We start from the raw sequence: 15,606 nt of genomic DNA, 5'->3' as shown, positions 1-15,606 counted from the left end.
GTTACTATTATGATACATACACCCCTTTTTCCCTTATTAGAAAATCACAGTAAGACACCACTTATTTTCATACAGAGGTGAGCGCTTAACTAGACTGCACTATACTAAGGTTGTGAAAAAGGGAGGGAAAAAGACAGAATATGCAGGATTACACCACTCTACGATTCAGGAACACTATTAGCAAGGCAGAGAGCAAAAAGTCACTGGTGAGCCAAAGTCCAAAGGCTGGGCCCACTCTTAGAGAGAGCAGAGCACAAATGTGCCCAAGATCACACAGTTACACTAGGCTTAGAAAGTCTTGCAGAGGGTTCAGTGAAGAGTTTAGAGAGGCTTAGAAAAGTTTAGCCAGGGTGTCCCAGGCTAACCCAGGTTCGAAAGCCGGGGGCTAAATCTACCCGTACTGTCGGTTGCAAGGGAAGCCAGGCGGGACACGGTACGTTAAGTGGGAAGGATCCTCCAGCGGTGGCATTGTTCCTGGTAGTGGTTGCAAGTTGCGGCGTCGTCCAGGGGAAGAGAGGATCTCGACGTGGAGGAAAGATGCAGGCCGTTGCACTACCAGGGCAGAAACCAGCCGCAGAGTTTTCAGGTAAAAGGTGGTACCTTTATCTCGCGGTCGTGGTAAAACGTGGTATCCCGGTTGCCGGGGTGCTTAGCACGGGCAAGGCGGCCACGAAATACGTCGGGAAAGCGAAAAGACGGTGAAACTGGTTATCCCCACCAGTCAATGGAAGAAGACTCTCTGGCGGGAGATCTCCTCTGTCGTTGGGAAAAGTGGTGAGACGGTCCAGTAGGGTTCCACCGGTCGTGGTGTTGTGGCAGGTCGGCTCAGCTTCTCCCTCGTTGGATTCTTAGGTCCTGTGGCGACTTCTGAAGTTCCAGTCCCCAAAGCCCTGCTTTTATGCAGCAAACCCCCATTCACTCAGCCTAGCTGTCACTCAAACATGCTAAGTGGTGAGCCGGCCGGCTCACCACTTGGGCCAATCAGGACGGAGTGCGACTTGAGTTGCCTAGGCAACTCAGTCAAGGGTGCCTAAATTCCCCTCCACGCCTCCTAAGTACCCCAGACACAGTGGCACCACTTTGGAGGGCTTCTGTGGAGAAGCCCGCCAAAAAGTGGAACAAAGGGCTCGACTTGGGTTGGAGTCACAGAAGAGAACACAAACGCCATTTTAGAATCAAGTTTTGGCAAAAAATACCAACCAGAGAATTAATATTAATTAAATAAACCGGCGGGATGTTCGAGGCTACCGTAAATAATTAAATAAAGATAGTAGCCTAAAACAATGGGAAATCTCATACGAAAATATTCGCGGTTGAATATAAAAAGTAGTATCCACTGCCACCAGCCAAAACTCGATCAGGGGGGACGGAGACGTGCCCCCTCGACTAACAGACCCCAGGGCAATTGAATTGCCTCAGTCAGTACGTCCACAATATGATGGTTTGTACTGGTTCTGTTCAGAATTTAATACTAGTAAAGTCAATGGTGACTTTACATGCCCTGGGAGACAGTAGTCAGTCCCAGGGTATGGAGTCCATCCTGTGGGTCACTATGACACCCCTGTGTCACTGCACTGAGGGTGCTGTGTAACACACATCACAAAAACACATGAGGCCCTATGGAGTAAAAGACCCCATAGCCCATTAAACACATCTAGATTCAAGGAAACACACTCAAATCAGGCCCAAGAGTGAGGGTAAAAGAGTCTCACTCTTGGCAGGAGAAAAAAAAATAAACCCCAAAAATCCAGCAAAACTGCTGGGGGACTCACTAGGTTAGGAAATTCAGCCTAAACAGAGAATTCTCCCTAACACTCCCCAAGTGTACCTTGACTGTGGGTGGACGGTTCGAGACCTCCAATATACACCTCTGTTTTTTGGTGGGCTACTAAAGAAGGACTATTGAAGAGCCTAACTACATACATTAATGGCTTGCTTTCCTCTCTTCAGCCATAAGGGTTGCTTCAGTTTCATTATCTGCAAATGAACAGTTTGAACAAGAACGTTCAAACGAAAAGTTTCTGAAAAGAAAATCATGCATTGATGTCAGTGTTTAAGTAGCTGGGAAGGTGCTCTTTTGGCTCAGGCAAACTGGTAACAAAACCCCAACTTTAACACGTTTTTTTTCTGTATGGTAAAGATATTATTTTCAGGTTACAGGAGAGCAGTGATATCTATGATATCGAACGAAATTAGGTGTAAGGGTCTATACAGGTATTTGCAAGGCTCTATGAATTCTAAGACAACATTTGTGAGACTTTTAACAAAAGAGGAATCTTACCTTCCATCAGAAGAAGCAAAATATCCCGTAAAATTGTAACTGTAGTTGCCAGAACAAAGATCGAGAAAATGAATGTGCAGATGGGATCAGCTATTTTGTATTCTGGCTGGAAAACACAAGAATATTTAATTATTAATGTTCTTAATAAAAATCCATCCTCCTAGCAGAAATAAACAGTTTCTTGACTAGACACAAATTGTCAAAACCAATAGGAATGGATTTTTACATAGTGAAAATGCTGGATATTGGATCACATGCCCAGGTGATAGTTCCATTCAATGGCTATAGCATTTACATTTACGTGTTTTACAATCATTTGCTAGGGATTTGCAATATTACGATGAGACGCTCTGATGCTCACATTATATGAGAGGCTTTGATATGACAAAACAGATATCGCCATCATCTGCCTAGATTGTCACACCATTCACAACTGTGGAAACCTCATGTCCAGGTATTCCCACCAAAAGTCAAGTTTTTACATCATATAGCAAGGTGTGCTACAACATGTTCCTTTAGACACTTGAATCATGTCTTGGGCATTGTGTGTTAAGGTATGCATTGTGATCACATGATCAGGTTCTGGCTTCGCCAAGTAATGCCCAGATACTTACATAATAATCCCAGTTATAGTAGTATAAATATTTCAGTGCCATTTTACAGCCGGGTACTACTACCATATTGCTGCAATTAACTGGGCATTCTATAAGAAGCCCTGTAAGGTATTACAACTGTGTGCCCAGGGTCACAATTTGCAATGCATTGTAAATGCAAACACAAATAAGCTTTTGGCGTGCTCCAAATTAGGACTGTAGTGTTCTCATAGTGTGTCAAGACTCGTCCAAAAAGTGGTGTATGGTACCCTCAACTGGGGTATTCTGACTGTGGTCTGTGGAGGAGTAAGAAAAAGTGGGATCCTGGGAAAGCCTTTAGATGTTAGGGAGATTTCTAGGATAGTTAGGGGCGATGGTAATGTTTGGGTCATTTTGGATATATGTATATATATATATATATATAGGCACAATTGCCCTGAGGCCAGTTTTTTATAACTCAGTAAACAGTACTTGTAGTATGTGTGTGGCTGTGTGAAGGTCTCTAGGTGTGTTTAAGTGTTCATTTGAAGCACGGAGGCGTGTCTGCAAAATGTACATTTTATCATCCCAAGACATACACCAGGTGCCTAACCCTGGGATGCCTGAGCTTGACTGCTAGAGAGGGCGAAGTCACGGGTTGTTTATGTAAAACGTGACTACAGTAGAAAGCAGAAACCAAAACAAGGATAGAAGTAGGAGGTGCCAAGTGATTGTAGTTGAAGCCTGCAAGAGATAGAAGTGAAGCTAAAATGCATTACTTTTAAAGTTTTTACATTTTTTTATTGTGCAATTAGTTTAATTCATTAAAACGTTAAGCACATTTCATATCCAAATGATCAAAAAACACAGCAAAATACACATATTACACATTGGATCCCATATAGAATTCCCCTTAACTGCATCCGAGAACACATCATTATAACACATTACATCATATTTAAAATTCCACTTAGCTAATTTTTTCCTGATCTCTTAGGTGTACAATTTAGCAATTCATCCTTTTTTAAAATCTCTTTCCATATATCATATGCCACTCTGCATACTACTAGAGAAGTTGCTCCACGTATGTGTGACCAAAATTGATCTCCTGAACTACCCTGCAGGTTTTTCAAAACATTTCCATAGCCCCTTACATACAAGGGAAACAAGGATTTACATTGGGTCATGATGTGACGGCTGGTTTCGATTCGTCATTACAATATCTACATAGTCTTTCTGCATAGGGGATATCTGACCACACTCCTAAAATGTCCCTTGTATGCAAAACATTCCTACGCAAATGTAATATAAAGGGCTTAAACTCAATACTACTTAGCTTTGTCAAATAAGGGCACAGTATATGTCTTCGCCAACCCTGTCGGACTAAGTCCTGATATCACATCTTTATGTGTAATGTATCAACATTATTTATCATTTCCCAATCCTTTGCTTTATTTTTTATTTTATTCTCAGAATTTGGGTCTAATATTTCTGGATCTAAATTCAGTTGAGTAATGAGCCTCTCTGCAGATTCTCTAAGTGATATCAAAACACTATTTTTACACTGATTGTCTAAATATTTTACCATCAGCCTAAACAGATGATTTGACTCACCATTATTGCATTTAAATTTTGCATATAACAACGTTCTTTGTACACACCAGGTGGTTCTCAATAAGGGTCACCCCATACTCCAAACGTAATGTCTCCACTGGTACTTATCTTGTTACGTTTATAATAGATCAAAGAATGTTACCGTCCAGTTTCTCTAGCCAGCTTATCTGTTCAACATGCAATGCAGCCAATCCATCCATGATGGTAGGTATTATGCTCACTCTATATATTTCTAATAGACCCTCTATGTTGTTTCCCCCACAGTGGTTTACATAATGCTTTATCGCTAACCACTTCTTCCAAATTTTCACACACTTTTTCGTAGTAGAATTTCCCAGTAGTGTTTGCTGTTATGAAGAATCCCATGTAATTATACTCTGATACATTTACCAATGGAGAATCGTAAATGTGCCAAATACATTTTTTCTTTTTACCAATGTCCTTTTTACTTAGGAGCACTCTTTTTATTTTAGCTATATTGATCACCGTTGCATTTTCTTCCTCATATGTTATCAAAGAATTTAGTGATCTCGGCAACCCTATCTTGGTGCGATCAAATATAATGATGTCATCAGCATAAGCCAACATTGGTTGGTATCTTCACACCATTGACATTAGGGGGGGAAATGTTTTGCCTCAACAAATTCTTTTTCCATATCTGCAGTAAATAGATTGTATAGTATTGGCCGAAGCACACACCCTTGTTTTAGTCCTATGGTTGTCTCTTGAAATTTCGTACAATGCCCTACTACGTTTAACCGGATTGCAATACAAGTATTTGTGTAAAGAAGTTGGATGTAATACAACAAGTTTCTATCTATTCCCCAATCTATTCATTTTTTTACAAAGGATAGTACGTGGCACCAAATCTGACACCTTTGAGAAATCAATACAACAGGCATACAGGCAGTGGGTATTTATGTTCTCCGCCTCAGCCTTCAAATATTGAACCACAGATATATTTGTTAAGGTATTGTGGTTCTTCCTAAATCCTGGTAATGGCTCAGTATATCGTTTTCTTCGACCCATTTCATCAATTTCCACAGTAATACACTAGCAAATTCTTTTTGACTAGTGTCCATGAGTGCTATAAGCCTATAATTTTGAGGATCTTCCCTGTTTTCTTTTTTAAAAATAGGGACCAATATCGCTTTGTGCCAACTTTTTGGCAAGATCCCATTTTGTTCAATATGTTTGAACATTAGAACTAACATTCGCACCCATAGCTCTGGTTGTGCCTTCATGACTATGTTTGGCATCCCATTTGGGCCCAGCACCCGAGAGCTCTTCAAATTCACTATGATATTATGTATACCTTCTTCCTCGATGTCAAAATTTGACACGCTGAATAGAGTTGTGTCCTCCTTCATTTCATTGTTTTTAACATATGGGACAAAATAAAACTCTACTATGTACTCTAACCATTTTTCCTCAGAAATTGGATTGAAATCCATGGGTGATATATCTTTCTTGTATACGTTGAATTTAGACCAAAAGGATTTACTATCGTGAGTACGTAGCCATCTAAACAATAATAACCAATTCAAATTCTGTCTACTCAACCTGTGTTGTTTATGCCAGTTCCTATAGCCTGATGCACATTTTCTTATCTGAAGTTGTTTTTCACAATTATCTATCAGTATTGTTTTTTAATTAAGTTCCTTGCTGTTCTATAGGCTCTCTTTCTATCCCTGATTGTTGCATCATATTGTTTCCTACTGATCTTGTTAATGTATTGCTTTTCTCCACTTGTTTTTATTCCATGAGATTTTGCATAGGATTCTAACAAAAGTATAATATCACCCTGTAAGTCTTCTAAGTCCTGCTTAAAAACACTTTTTTTAATTTGCAATATCTCATTAATAGTTTTGATTATTTCAGCAGACCAATTTACTTTCAAACCCCTAATATTGCAACTCACTCCTACCAAAGGTTTATCACTGTTTATAATCCCTTTTGCGAGATCAACCGCTTTCCAACACAGGCTTGCATGATCACTCAATATCTTTGGATGTATCTCTACTTCTTCACATTTCTTTTGTGTATCGTAAATGCATTACCCTAAAAAAGCGCAATGTGCATGTTTCCAGGCCAAGCAAATACCATATACATGGATTACATAATTCAGGACGTGACCAGCATATAAATGCAGCAGTGTTTAATGGATCAACATAGTTTAATTGCAGGATGAACTCAAAATAAAACTCAACTTGGTCCTCATAGACATGACACCTATAGGGCTCCAACGACAGCTAAACTGCCTACAGGAATACACAAGGCAAAACGACTTGAAAATCACTATAGTAAAAACAAAGATCTTGACCTTCCAGAAAGAGCCTGGAAAAAAGAGGGGGTCGTTCAACTGGTACCTAGATTCAAAGAAGTTTGAGCATGTGAACTATTTTAAATATCTTGATATACAGATCAGTAACAGCACAGTCGAGGCCCAGAAGACATTAACTCAAAAAAAGAAAATGACTGCTCTGACAGACCAAGCTCTGATTTTGAAGCATAGGTTCTGTCAGTTTTCTGTCAAACCACTCATGGGCCTCCATACCGGGCTCCAGTACTGGGTTCCTCCAATGAGAACTTACCGGGCTATTCCAACCATGGAGGACCCGGTAAGTCCTCATTGGAAAAACCCATCCCCATTTGAGCCCTCATAGGGCTCAATGCGAATGGGGAGGGAGCTAATAACGGGCCATTGTTAGCTCCCTGGTCCCCTCGCGGGACCCGGTACCACAAAGGGAACCTCATAATAGGGCATCCCGTAATGAAGGGTGCCAGTCCCGTAACGGCACCCTTCATTACGGGACCGCCAGGGTCGTAATGAGGCCCATTGTCTTCTACAAATCAAAAGTAGTCCCAACTATGACCTATGGAGCGGACACCATGCCACGAGCCAAAACTCCCCTATGGAACAGATTAGTTGGGTCTTTCTGGAAGAGAGTGCTTAATCTACCGAGGTCTTGTGCGATTCATTAGAAGAGAACTAGGTCTGATCTCATTGAAAGCCGGGGTGGATTGGAAAACCCTGGCTTTCTATGGGAAATGTTCAAAGGCCCAGCCTGTACCCATGTTGGCGGCCATAAAGGCTGAAACAGGCAGTTGTGAAAGCCCAGTGGGGGCAAAGTGGGAAGCGGATTGTAAAGCCTTGCTGGCCCAGTGGGGTCTTCAGGTGAAGGGCTTTTGGAGAACCCAGGCAAAGTGCAAAGGAAGATGTGGGAAAGACAGGATGACCACCAATGAGGAAACTTCGAGATGTAAATTGCTTTCTCGTCTGATAAATGAGTCAAGAGCCTTTGGCCAGATCCCACCCTATTTAGTTACATTTCCAGACCAACATCTAAGGGACCAATTTCTGCGGATAAGGCTAAACCTTTGCAATACAGCGGAGAAGAAATCAATAATAGTCGGTGGGGGCAGGAGAGGCATGAAGTGTAGATTTTGCAAAAGTAAGGAAGTGGTAGAAGATTTACCCCACTTGTTTATCTCCTGCCCCGCGCTGATTGAAAAGTGATTGTGGTTCTTCACTAATCTGAGGGAGAACTGTTTGTCTCTGTCAGACGTGGAATGGGTGCAGCACTTACTGCGAGGAGAAAAAACACAGCTGACTATTGTTTGTGCTAGGGGCATCCGGGACTTCTGAGTCTTGTAATGAGTGACCTGAAGAGCAGATATCCTTCACGGTAGGGGCTGGGGGCTAGCTCGGATGCTGGGGTCTCATTGCATGATATACAGAGTGGTTTTTAGTGTTGTGAAAAAAGTTTTAGTATCAAACTAAGCATGCAAGACAATAAATAACGGATGAATGCCTTACCTATCAATACCTCTAAAATGAAGCATGCTCATAGAATACACATATAAACACAATGTATACAAGTGAGAGTGAGATTGAATTCTAAATGTCTTAATTTGTAAATTCCCAGTTTTGTCACCTGACCTGTGGCAACTTTCCTGAAAGACCCCCTCCCGGCACTGCAGTTACTTGCTGCATCACAGTGGCAGCATGCTGAACCCTGAATGCGTGCCTAAGGGATGAAGGGAGAGTTGTACCAGTAATTGCTAGTTAGATGAAAAGCTGCATTTGAATGTGTCACAGGAGTGCAGCTCCACCGCTCATGTGAGTCGCAGGGTTCTTACTGCAGAGATATGTGTGTCTGTGTAGTAGTGTGTGCAATATGAGAGCATTCAGCTTTTGTTCCATTAGTCAATTGAATATACAGGGAACTGTGCAGGTTTATTGATTTAGTTTTGCTTTCATAAGAGACATTTGTAAAGCACAAAGTTCACAATTACCATGGCTTCATGCCGCTAACAGCTGCAACTTGGCCTGGGGTTGTTTCTGTGGGAGTGGTGTACCCTCAGGAAAAATGTCCTATGGAGTTTGGGGAGCAGAGTACTCCATCCCCAATTTCCAAGTAAATGTTCTGGGTGTGCCATTGGCTCAGTGGTAGTCAGGCACTGAGGTCTTCTGAAATTCTTAGGTGCCATCATTAGCAAGAGTGCATTGAAACAATGCACAAGGGAGCAAGATATACGTCTTCATACTTCCTAGGGCCTGAACATAAAAAAAGGCCAGCTCGAGGAACTATGGGCACTCTTAAATAAGGGTGGGCTTCAAACATTAGCTCTTCTGGGAGAAACCCCTGGATTGGTTTCCTTAAAACAAAGTCGAATGGGATTTCAGACCTGGGTCTAACACAAGTCATAATGTGAGACATTCCACAGATTCCGTTGGTCGTAACTACAATTCCATTTAGCAGTGTTAACAAAGTCAAACTTGCATTGAGAACAATATACCCTAACATACCAACATTACATAACATATCCCAATAACTTAAGATTACATGGCATAGCATGGCCTTACAAGGATAGCGTACCTAACAGATCTATGTGATTACTGTGACCCCCAGAAGTCCGACGGCCGAAAAGACAGACTTTTTTTTCCATCTTTTTTCAACCCCCTTTACACAACATACATATGCAGGGGGAGACCCCCTTCAGCACACCATACTTGTATTATACCGCATACCCCCCTCCCACATATACATGTGGTATAAGGGGGGAGAAGAAAATGTAGTATAGGAGAAACTATTGGTAAGCATTTTCCAACATTCAAACACACATACCAGGGTCTTATCTGGTTTGTGATAAGACAACTGCAAGCACATGCAAAGGGAGGGCAGATGAAGAGAGCATTCGCCCACTTTGAACAGAGGTGGATCCAGCCTCTGCATCAAGTAGGAATAGGATTCAATGTGGACACTGAGTTGCATAGCATCATACAATGCTTAAAATGCATTGCCATATACTGCTGCTATATAGTATATACTGGGAACCATTTAACTCATATAACATTGATATGTCTTACCTTCCTAACTGAAATAAGATAGATCATTATTACATCTGTGAGAAAAATATATTCCATGTGCACCTGGTTGCTATGTAATACACCATGGCTATTGTTCCATACATTGGACTATGATGTGCCTCCCCGGCATTATATAGGCGTGATACCGTATCTGAACTACAAATGAAGGACAGTCACCCATGCTGTTTTAACATGCCATTATAATGGAGTTAGTCTTCAACCTGTGTGTGTGAGTATTCATGTACATGTTTTAGCATGCCCTCATGATTTAAGGTACAAGGACTCAGTCACAAAAAGTACTGTGTAGAGAACCCCGCTCAGTGAGTCATTTTTTTGCCAGCAATGTTTTATTGAATGTGTGTTAGCAAGGGTAGAATCAGGAAGCCTCACTATTGTGGGGCACCCATGTACTTTGAGCTTAAGGCCCTTTAGGAATGTGCAAGCAACGTATGGGTTCACAGAATAAATCTGAGTCCAAATAACCAAACCAACTCAGGAAGATGGCAAAGTACTGTTTTATTAACTATTATCTAAAACAGGGAGTTGCAACAAACATCAACGGACGTATGCTCGATTTTGCAAAATCATATTTTCATAAAAAACATGGGTATATACTCAAAATACGTCACAGGTGACGTCATACTATGTGGCAAATAATGAAAAACCTACTAGGGATCGAGATAGGCTTAAGGGGAACTTCTAAGTATACCTTATATAGGAGCTGGGACTGTAATTGGCTGCCAAATGTCATCTACAAAAACATTAAGTACACAGTTTCTTATTGGTTTTCTCAAACTATAATTGGCACGCTTATGCCATGTCTGGAACTTTCGGTACATTTTGCACGTGTCGTGTTCTAGGACTCCAAGTACGACTCTATTTTCTTCCTTGGCTCAAGTGACAGCAGACCACAATTTGGTCCATTTTGAAGCTTTTAAATGTCTTAACAGAATTAAACTTGGCACTCTTGGCGTTCTTTTTCTTGCACCTTAACAAGGATGATTCATCCTTTGTACATTCACTCCTTTCCAGACTAGATAGCCGGCCTTCGCTGCTTCAGTCTTGAATTCAGGTCAGACAACCTCGCTGTGCAGCTCCACGATTCAACTTATTCCTGCTGCAACACAAATTTCCCTTTCCTCTTCATGGGCCCCGGTTTATCAAAATTCATGATACTGATGTCCAGCTTCTGTACAATGGCGGCTTTGCCTGCATTCTATTCTCTACATATAGCCAGCTTCTATGATGACTTAGTCTACTGGCATTTCAGTGTATGTACAATTATTGAACGATTGATTCTCTGTAGCACTTTGTGCACATGTAATCTTCTTTTTCGCATTTAAAAGTTCACTTGATTCTTTACTCCGTCATCAGTTTCTATTGGACCCATATTTCCTCTTCAGCAAGTATCCTGCAACGTCACTTATACTCTCTTATGAAGTCACATGTTTCTTTCTTTGCTCTTTTTTCATATTCCCTCAAGGAGTTCCTCCCTCAAATTGTCATCCCTTCGGGGATACATTTGATAGGGTTGTCTCAATGGGTATCTTATTTCAAACATATGTTGCAGTACTGGCACAACTGCTGGTGTCAATCACAGCACGATCAAAGGTTTCCAACATATGGGAGGTAGGAGGGTGGGGTTTCTTGCAGAGGCATGCAGCTACTCTTCCAACTGCCAGCCGTGTATGTATTACAGGCATACTTGAGCTTTTTGTGAGTAAGACAAGGCAGCAGTCAGCTTGCACTATAACCATGACTCGTACCGATATTGGCACAGGACTCCTGAATTTATTTGCAGGCAAGATTTTAGAAGACTTTTGGGTAATAACTTTAACATCCAGGACCCACTGGGATTCGAATATGACCATCCTGCACCATTTAATGTGCTACATGCGCATTCCAAACCTTAGATGATAGTAATGATGGCACACTGTTTTTAAGGCTGTCCGGCATGCTAAAAATATGTATTATGATGTAGATACCTTGGAACTGTGACTTAGTTGAGGCATTTATGAATATGGCTCTGGCACTGTCAGTAAATCTGATTGCTCACCTTTCAGATTATGTAGATTGTGGGGAAAGGCAACATGAAACCAACATTTAAAGGTGGTTTTTGTTCTTTAGGAAACATAAATTGAGTCTCTGCATTTTGAATATATCCAGTCAGATTGATGGAAATAATAATGAAGTGACATTTGCTGTGAGTGGATTAGTAATGAGCAACAAATGTTGACACACACTGGTTATCACCACAGGAAATATGTAGAAGTCCCTTGGTTTTATGTTATCCTGGTCTGCAACTCCTACTCTATCAGTAGCACAGACTAGGCTCAAAGGTCACAAGTGCCCTTTAACAACGGCAGTGACAGCCAAGTCTCTGCAGTGCAGGGCCTGCATTTAAGGCATGCAGCCCTGTACCAACACCCTATAATTAGTCTACTGTTCTTGTGGCAGATACATCTCTAAATATAAGCCATGCCTTATGGTTTGGTGGATGGCATTTATCATAATGATTACAGCTACATCAATTTGATATCACATACGTGTCAGCCCTATGAGCCCAACTCTGCTTTGAAAGGATTGTGTTTAATCCCTGCAGACAGGCTGCACCTTGCCACTGCTGGCAGGACTATAGCCTTGGAGAGTGCCTCACTTTGTTCCTTTTTTGAGGGCAGGTAACACCCTCCCCAGAGAGACAATCATTCCACCGGAAGCTGTCTGGGGAACAGGAATCAAATGTCACACCCATTCACAACAGAGGTAGCCTCACCCTAGGGTTCTGCATATCTAAAGGCCTATGATTCTATTGGGAAAGGAAGGGGACAGGGTTAGTGTAGACAGAGGGAGTTCCTTACACCTGGTGGAAGTTCCCACCATCGTGTTTCTCTCTGCCGCTAGCTTTCTATCCTATACTCTCCACTTCCTGTAACACAAAGCACTGTGGGTGTGATATCAGAGGGTAAAGTCCACAAAGTCTAAGAACAGGGAATGGACCCCTAAAGCAGCTCAGCTTTAATCCAATCACATGTGGGCTTTTGCCTTTAAAATTAGGGATCTTCCACCACTTATTTGATTCATCTGTGGACAAACACTTAAGAAAGAATCCATTGGACCTTTGTTGGGAAAGATGATCTTTCCAGAGTCCTCCAGCTGTGAGGTGAATACTGAGAGTATAAGGCAGAGGGGATCTCTGTCCTCTAACCATCCTCAGGGACCAGTGAAAGTGAAGTGCCTCTCTGCCAGGTACAATGGTACCCAGGACCTCACTGTGTTGAGGGACCCCTGCAGTCGTGTGCCAGCATCCCCAGTGTTTGAGTGCCAAAGAACAAATACCAATCTGCTCCTTAAATCCATGGAATGGGATTCACAGCATTCTAAGAGTCAAGAAAGTCAGGATGCCATTTTTGTTCGCCTTGAACCAAGCAAACTGCTTACGAACCCGGTTCACTGCATTTCAAACCACATTACCCACCGGTGCTACCTTTAGCATTCAATCAAACTCTTTGAACCAATGTTCTTGCATCTCTAACCAGCTCAATGCTGAATCGTACCTCACAGAACCCATCACCTGCTCAGCCGAAATCAACTGCTCATCGCTGGACCCCAATCTGAACCACTGCAGTGTCACTTGCCGACTAGAACAAGCAGTTACACAACAACCCTACCTAGAACTGCAGCATTGTTGAACTGCATACAGAAGCATCAGGATCACTGCTTTGAACTGTTGCCAACCTTTGACTCGTACTATGGGTGCGTCACTCGCTTAACGTATCCAGAGCTTTTCACATATCTTGAACCGCCTCAACCCAAATTGATCCTGGTGAGTGCTCCAACCTACACTACCTTCAAACCACTCAGAGCCACTGCATTTGACCCCTCTCAATGCAATCTTATTGCTTGGATCAACACATTGTGGATTTTAATTGCATTACACATCTAATTCATTACCCAGAGTGCTGCATCTTGCTATCTTTGCTGATTCTGTGCTCTTTCCTCATGGATGGATCATTGCAGTGTTTTCCATGTCTTTATTCTTGGATATGGTGTTTCTAAATATATATTTAGCATGTATTCAGTGTAGTTAATGGGAATGAAACTAGTGTTACTTTGTGTATAGATGATACATTTTTGTTTTGCACGTGTGTAGCAATATAATGGAAAGTCTGCCAATACAATGTGAACACAATGCAGTCATGTGGTGTGTGATATATCACATAAAGATGGGAAGCGAGGAGCTTCATATGCACAACCAAGACAGGAGATTTGTGGATGAAGAAGCCACTGTGAGGGGACGTGGTAGTCTTGAGCATACATATGTACACAGAGGTTTTCAGTCAAATGTGTTTGGGACAGTTGAGGAACAAGGGGTACATAGTACCTGGGGTGGTAAGATAAACTAACTGGAAAGCTGGTCGATCAGGTACGAAAGATCAGGGAAGGTGGATAACTACATTCAGGCATCTGCGATAACATCAAATGGTCAGTTGCGGCCAGGTCAGGGTTTACGACTTGGTGCTATTGTGGAGAGGAAATGTAATCTTCCTGAGTACACAGGAGTTTGTTATTCAGTGGCCAAGGAAGTCCGGCCACCTGGTAGGACCAACTCGACACAAGGTAATAAACCCGCTGCAACCGGTAAGGGCAGAGTTGGTCAATGGTTTATAGATAGCAATCAGGTTCTCAGAAATGACCAGGATATGTCCAGAGGCCATGTGTGTTGAAATGGTGTTATTATAGATTAACATAAAATGGGAAATCTCAGGGACCCCAGCAAGTTTGGGCGGATAAGATGGCTATCATCGGTTCATATTGTTGAAGTGTCTTTCTAAAGCCATGTGCATCACAACCAGGTTTAGAGGTCCCTGATCAGATGGAACTTGTAATACATTTGTTTTGTTGTGTGTGAATATGTAACTATTATTATTATTTTTGTATTAGTGTGTTTAGTTTATTACAAACATTTCACTTTTCATAACAGATACTCCATTTAATTTCCTTTAGTTTCATTGGCCCCAAATCTTCCCTCTCTTTCACCTAGTTAGTCCTTTATGACCCAAAAACTCCTATCATTCTTGATTTAAGACTGCTAAACTCCATCGCTCTCTCTAAACTTTTTGAGTGTAGCTTTCAGGAATTTGACCATAACAAAAGTAACTATTTGATCTTGAGCACCAAACACAAGCTCCCATCATTTCTGTGCATCTAAACCTGCTATTTCGTAAATGTTCCCATAATGATTAATTGATCTTAAATCTTTCAGATTCAGACAAAACAGGGTCAGATGTTTTAGAGTTTCACTCTGGGAGTCACACAGCCAACATTTGTCCATTCCCTGGTGCTTGTCATATCTCACAAGAGTGGTTGATTATGCAGTAAATTCAACCTAAATATCAACAGCAAATCCCTCTGCTTATTATTTAGGATTTTTTCCAAATACCCTCGGGTTAGTTTAAGTGTCTGTAGTTTTTTCCAATAAAGTATGAGTTCCAGACATTGCTCTTTGCTCTTCTGTTATTCTCTAATCATACACCCATAGGACCCATAGGATCAATCCTTTATGTGTTTTTCGCATATCTTAATCACTTCAAATTGTGGGGGGAAATCCATGAAGTTGGCTTTCCTGAATAGCGCTAACACATTCCATACTACCTTAGCATACAGTGTTGTTAAGCCCAGTTCATGGCGAATCATTGCCAAAGGTAGATGTAAAATTATTTTCCAAAATGAACCTTCCAGATAATCTCACACTTCTCTGCACATAC

General features: G+C 41.6%; 1 protein-coding gene across 1 annotated transcript in view; it reads right to left on the bottom strand.

Moving 5' to 3' along the window:
• The window catches only part of SLC30A8 (solute carrier family 30 member 8), a 173,462-nt gene that overhangs the window by 53,385 nt on the left and 104,471 nt on the right, over positions 1 to 15,606 (bottom strand). Inside the window, exon 6 of the mRNA XM_069622138.1 lies at positions 2,282 to 2,387. Within this exon, the coding sequence (XP_069478239.1) occupies positions 2,282 to 2,387 (106 nt within the window). The remainder of the gene's footprint in view (positions 1 to 2,281; positions 2,388 to 15,606) is intronic.

Source organism: Ambystoma mexicanum, chromosome 5q (assembly GCF_040938575.1).
Source record: "Ambystoma mexicanum isolate Mex_15411 chromosome 5q, UKY_AmexF1_1, whole genome shotgun sequence".
NCBI classification, from domain to species: Eukaryota; Metazoa; Chordata; class Amphibia; order Caudata; family Ambystomatidae; genus Ambystoma; species Ambystoma mexicanum.
The sequence above is the reverse complement of the archived record's forward strand: the minus strand, read 5'-3'. Positions and strand labels throughout refer to the sequence as shown.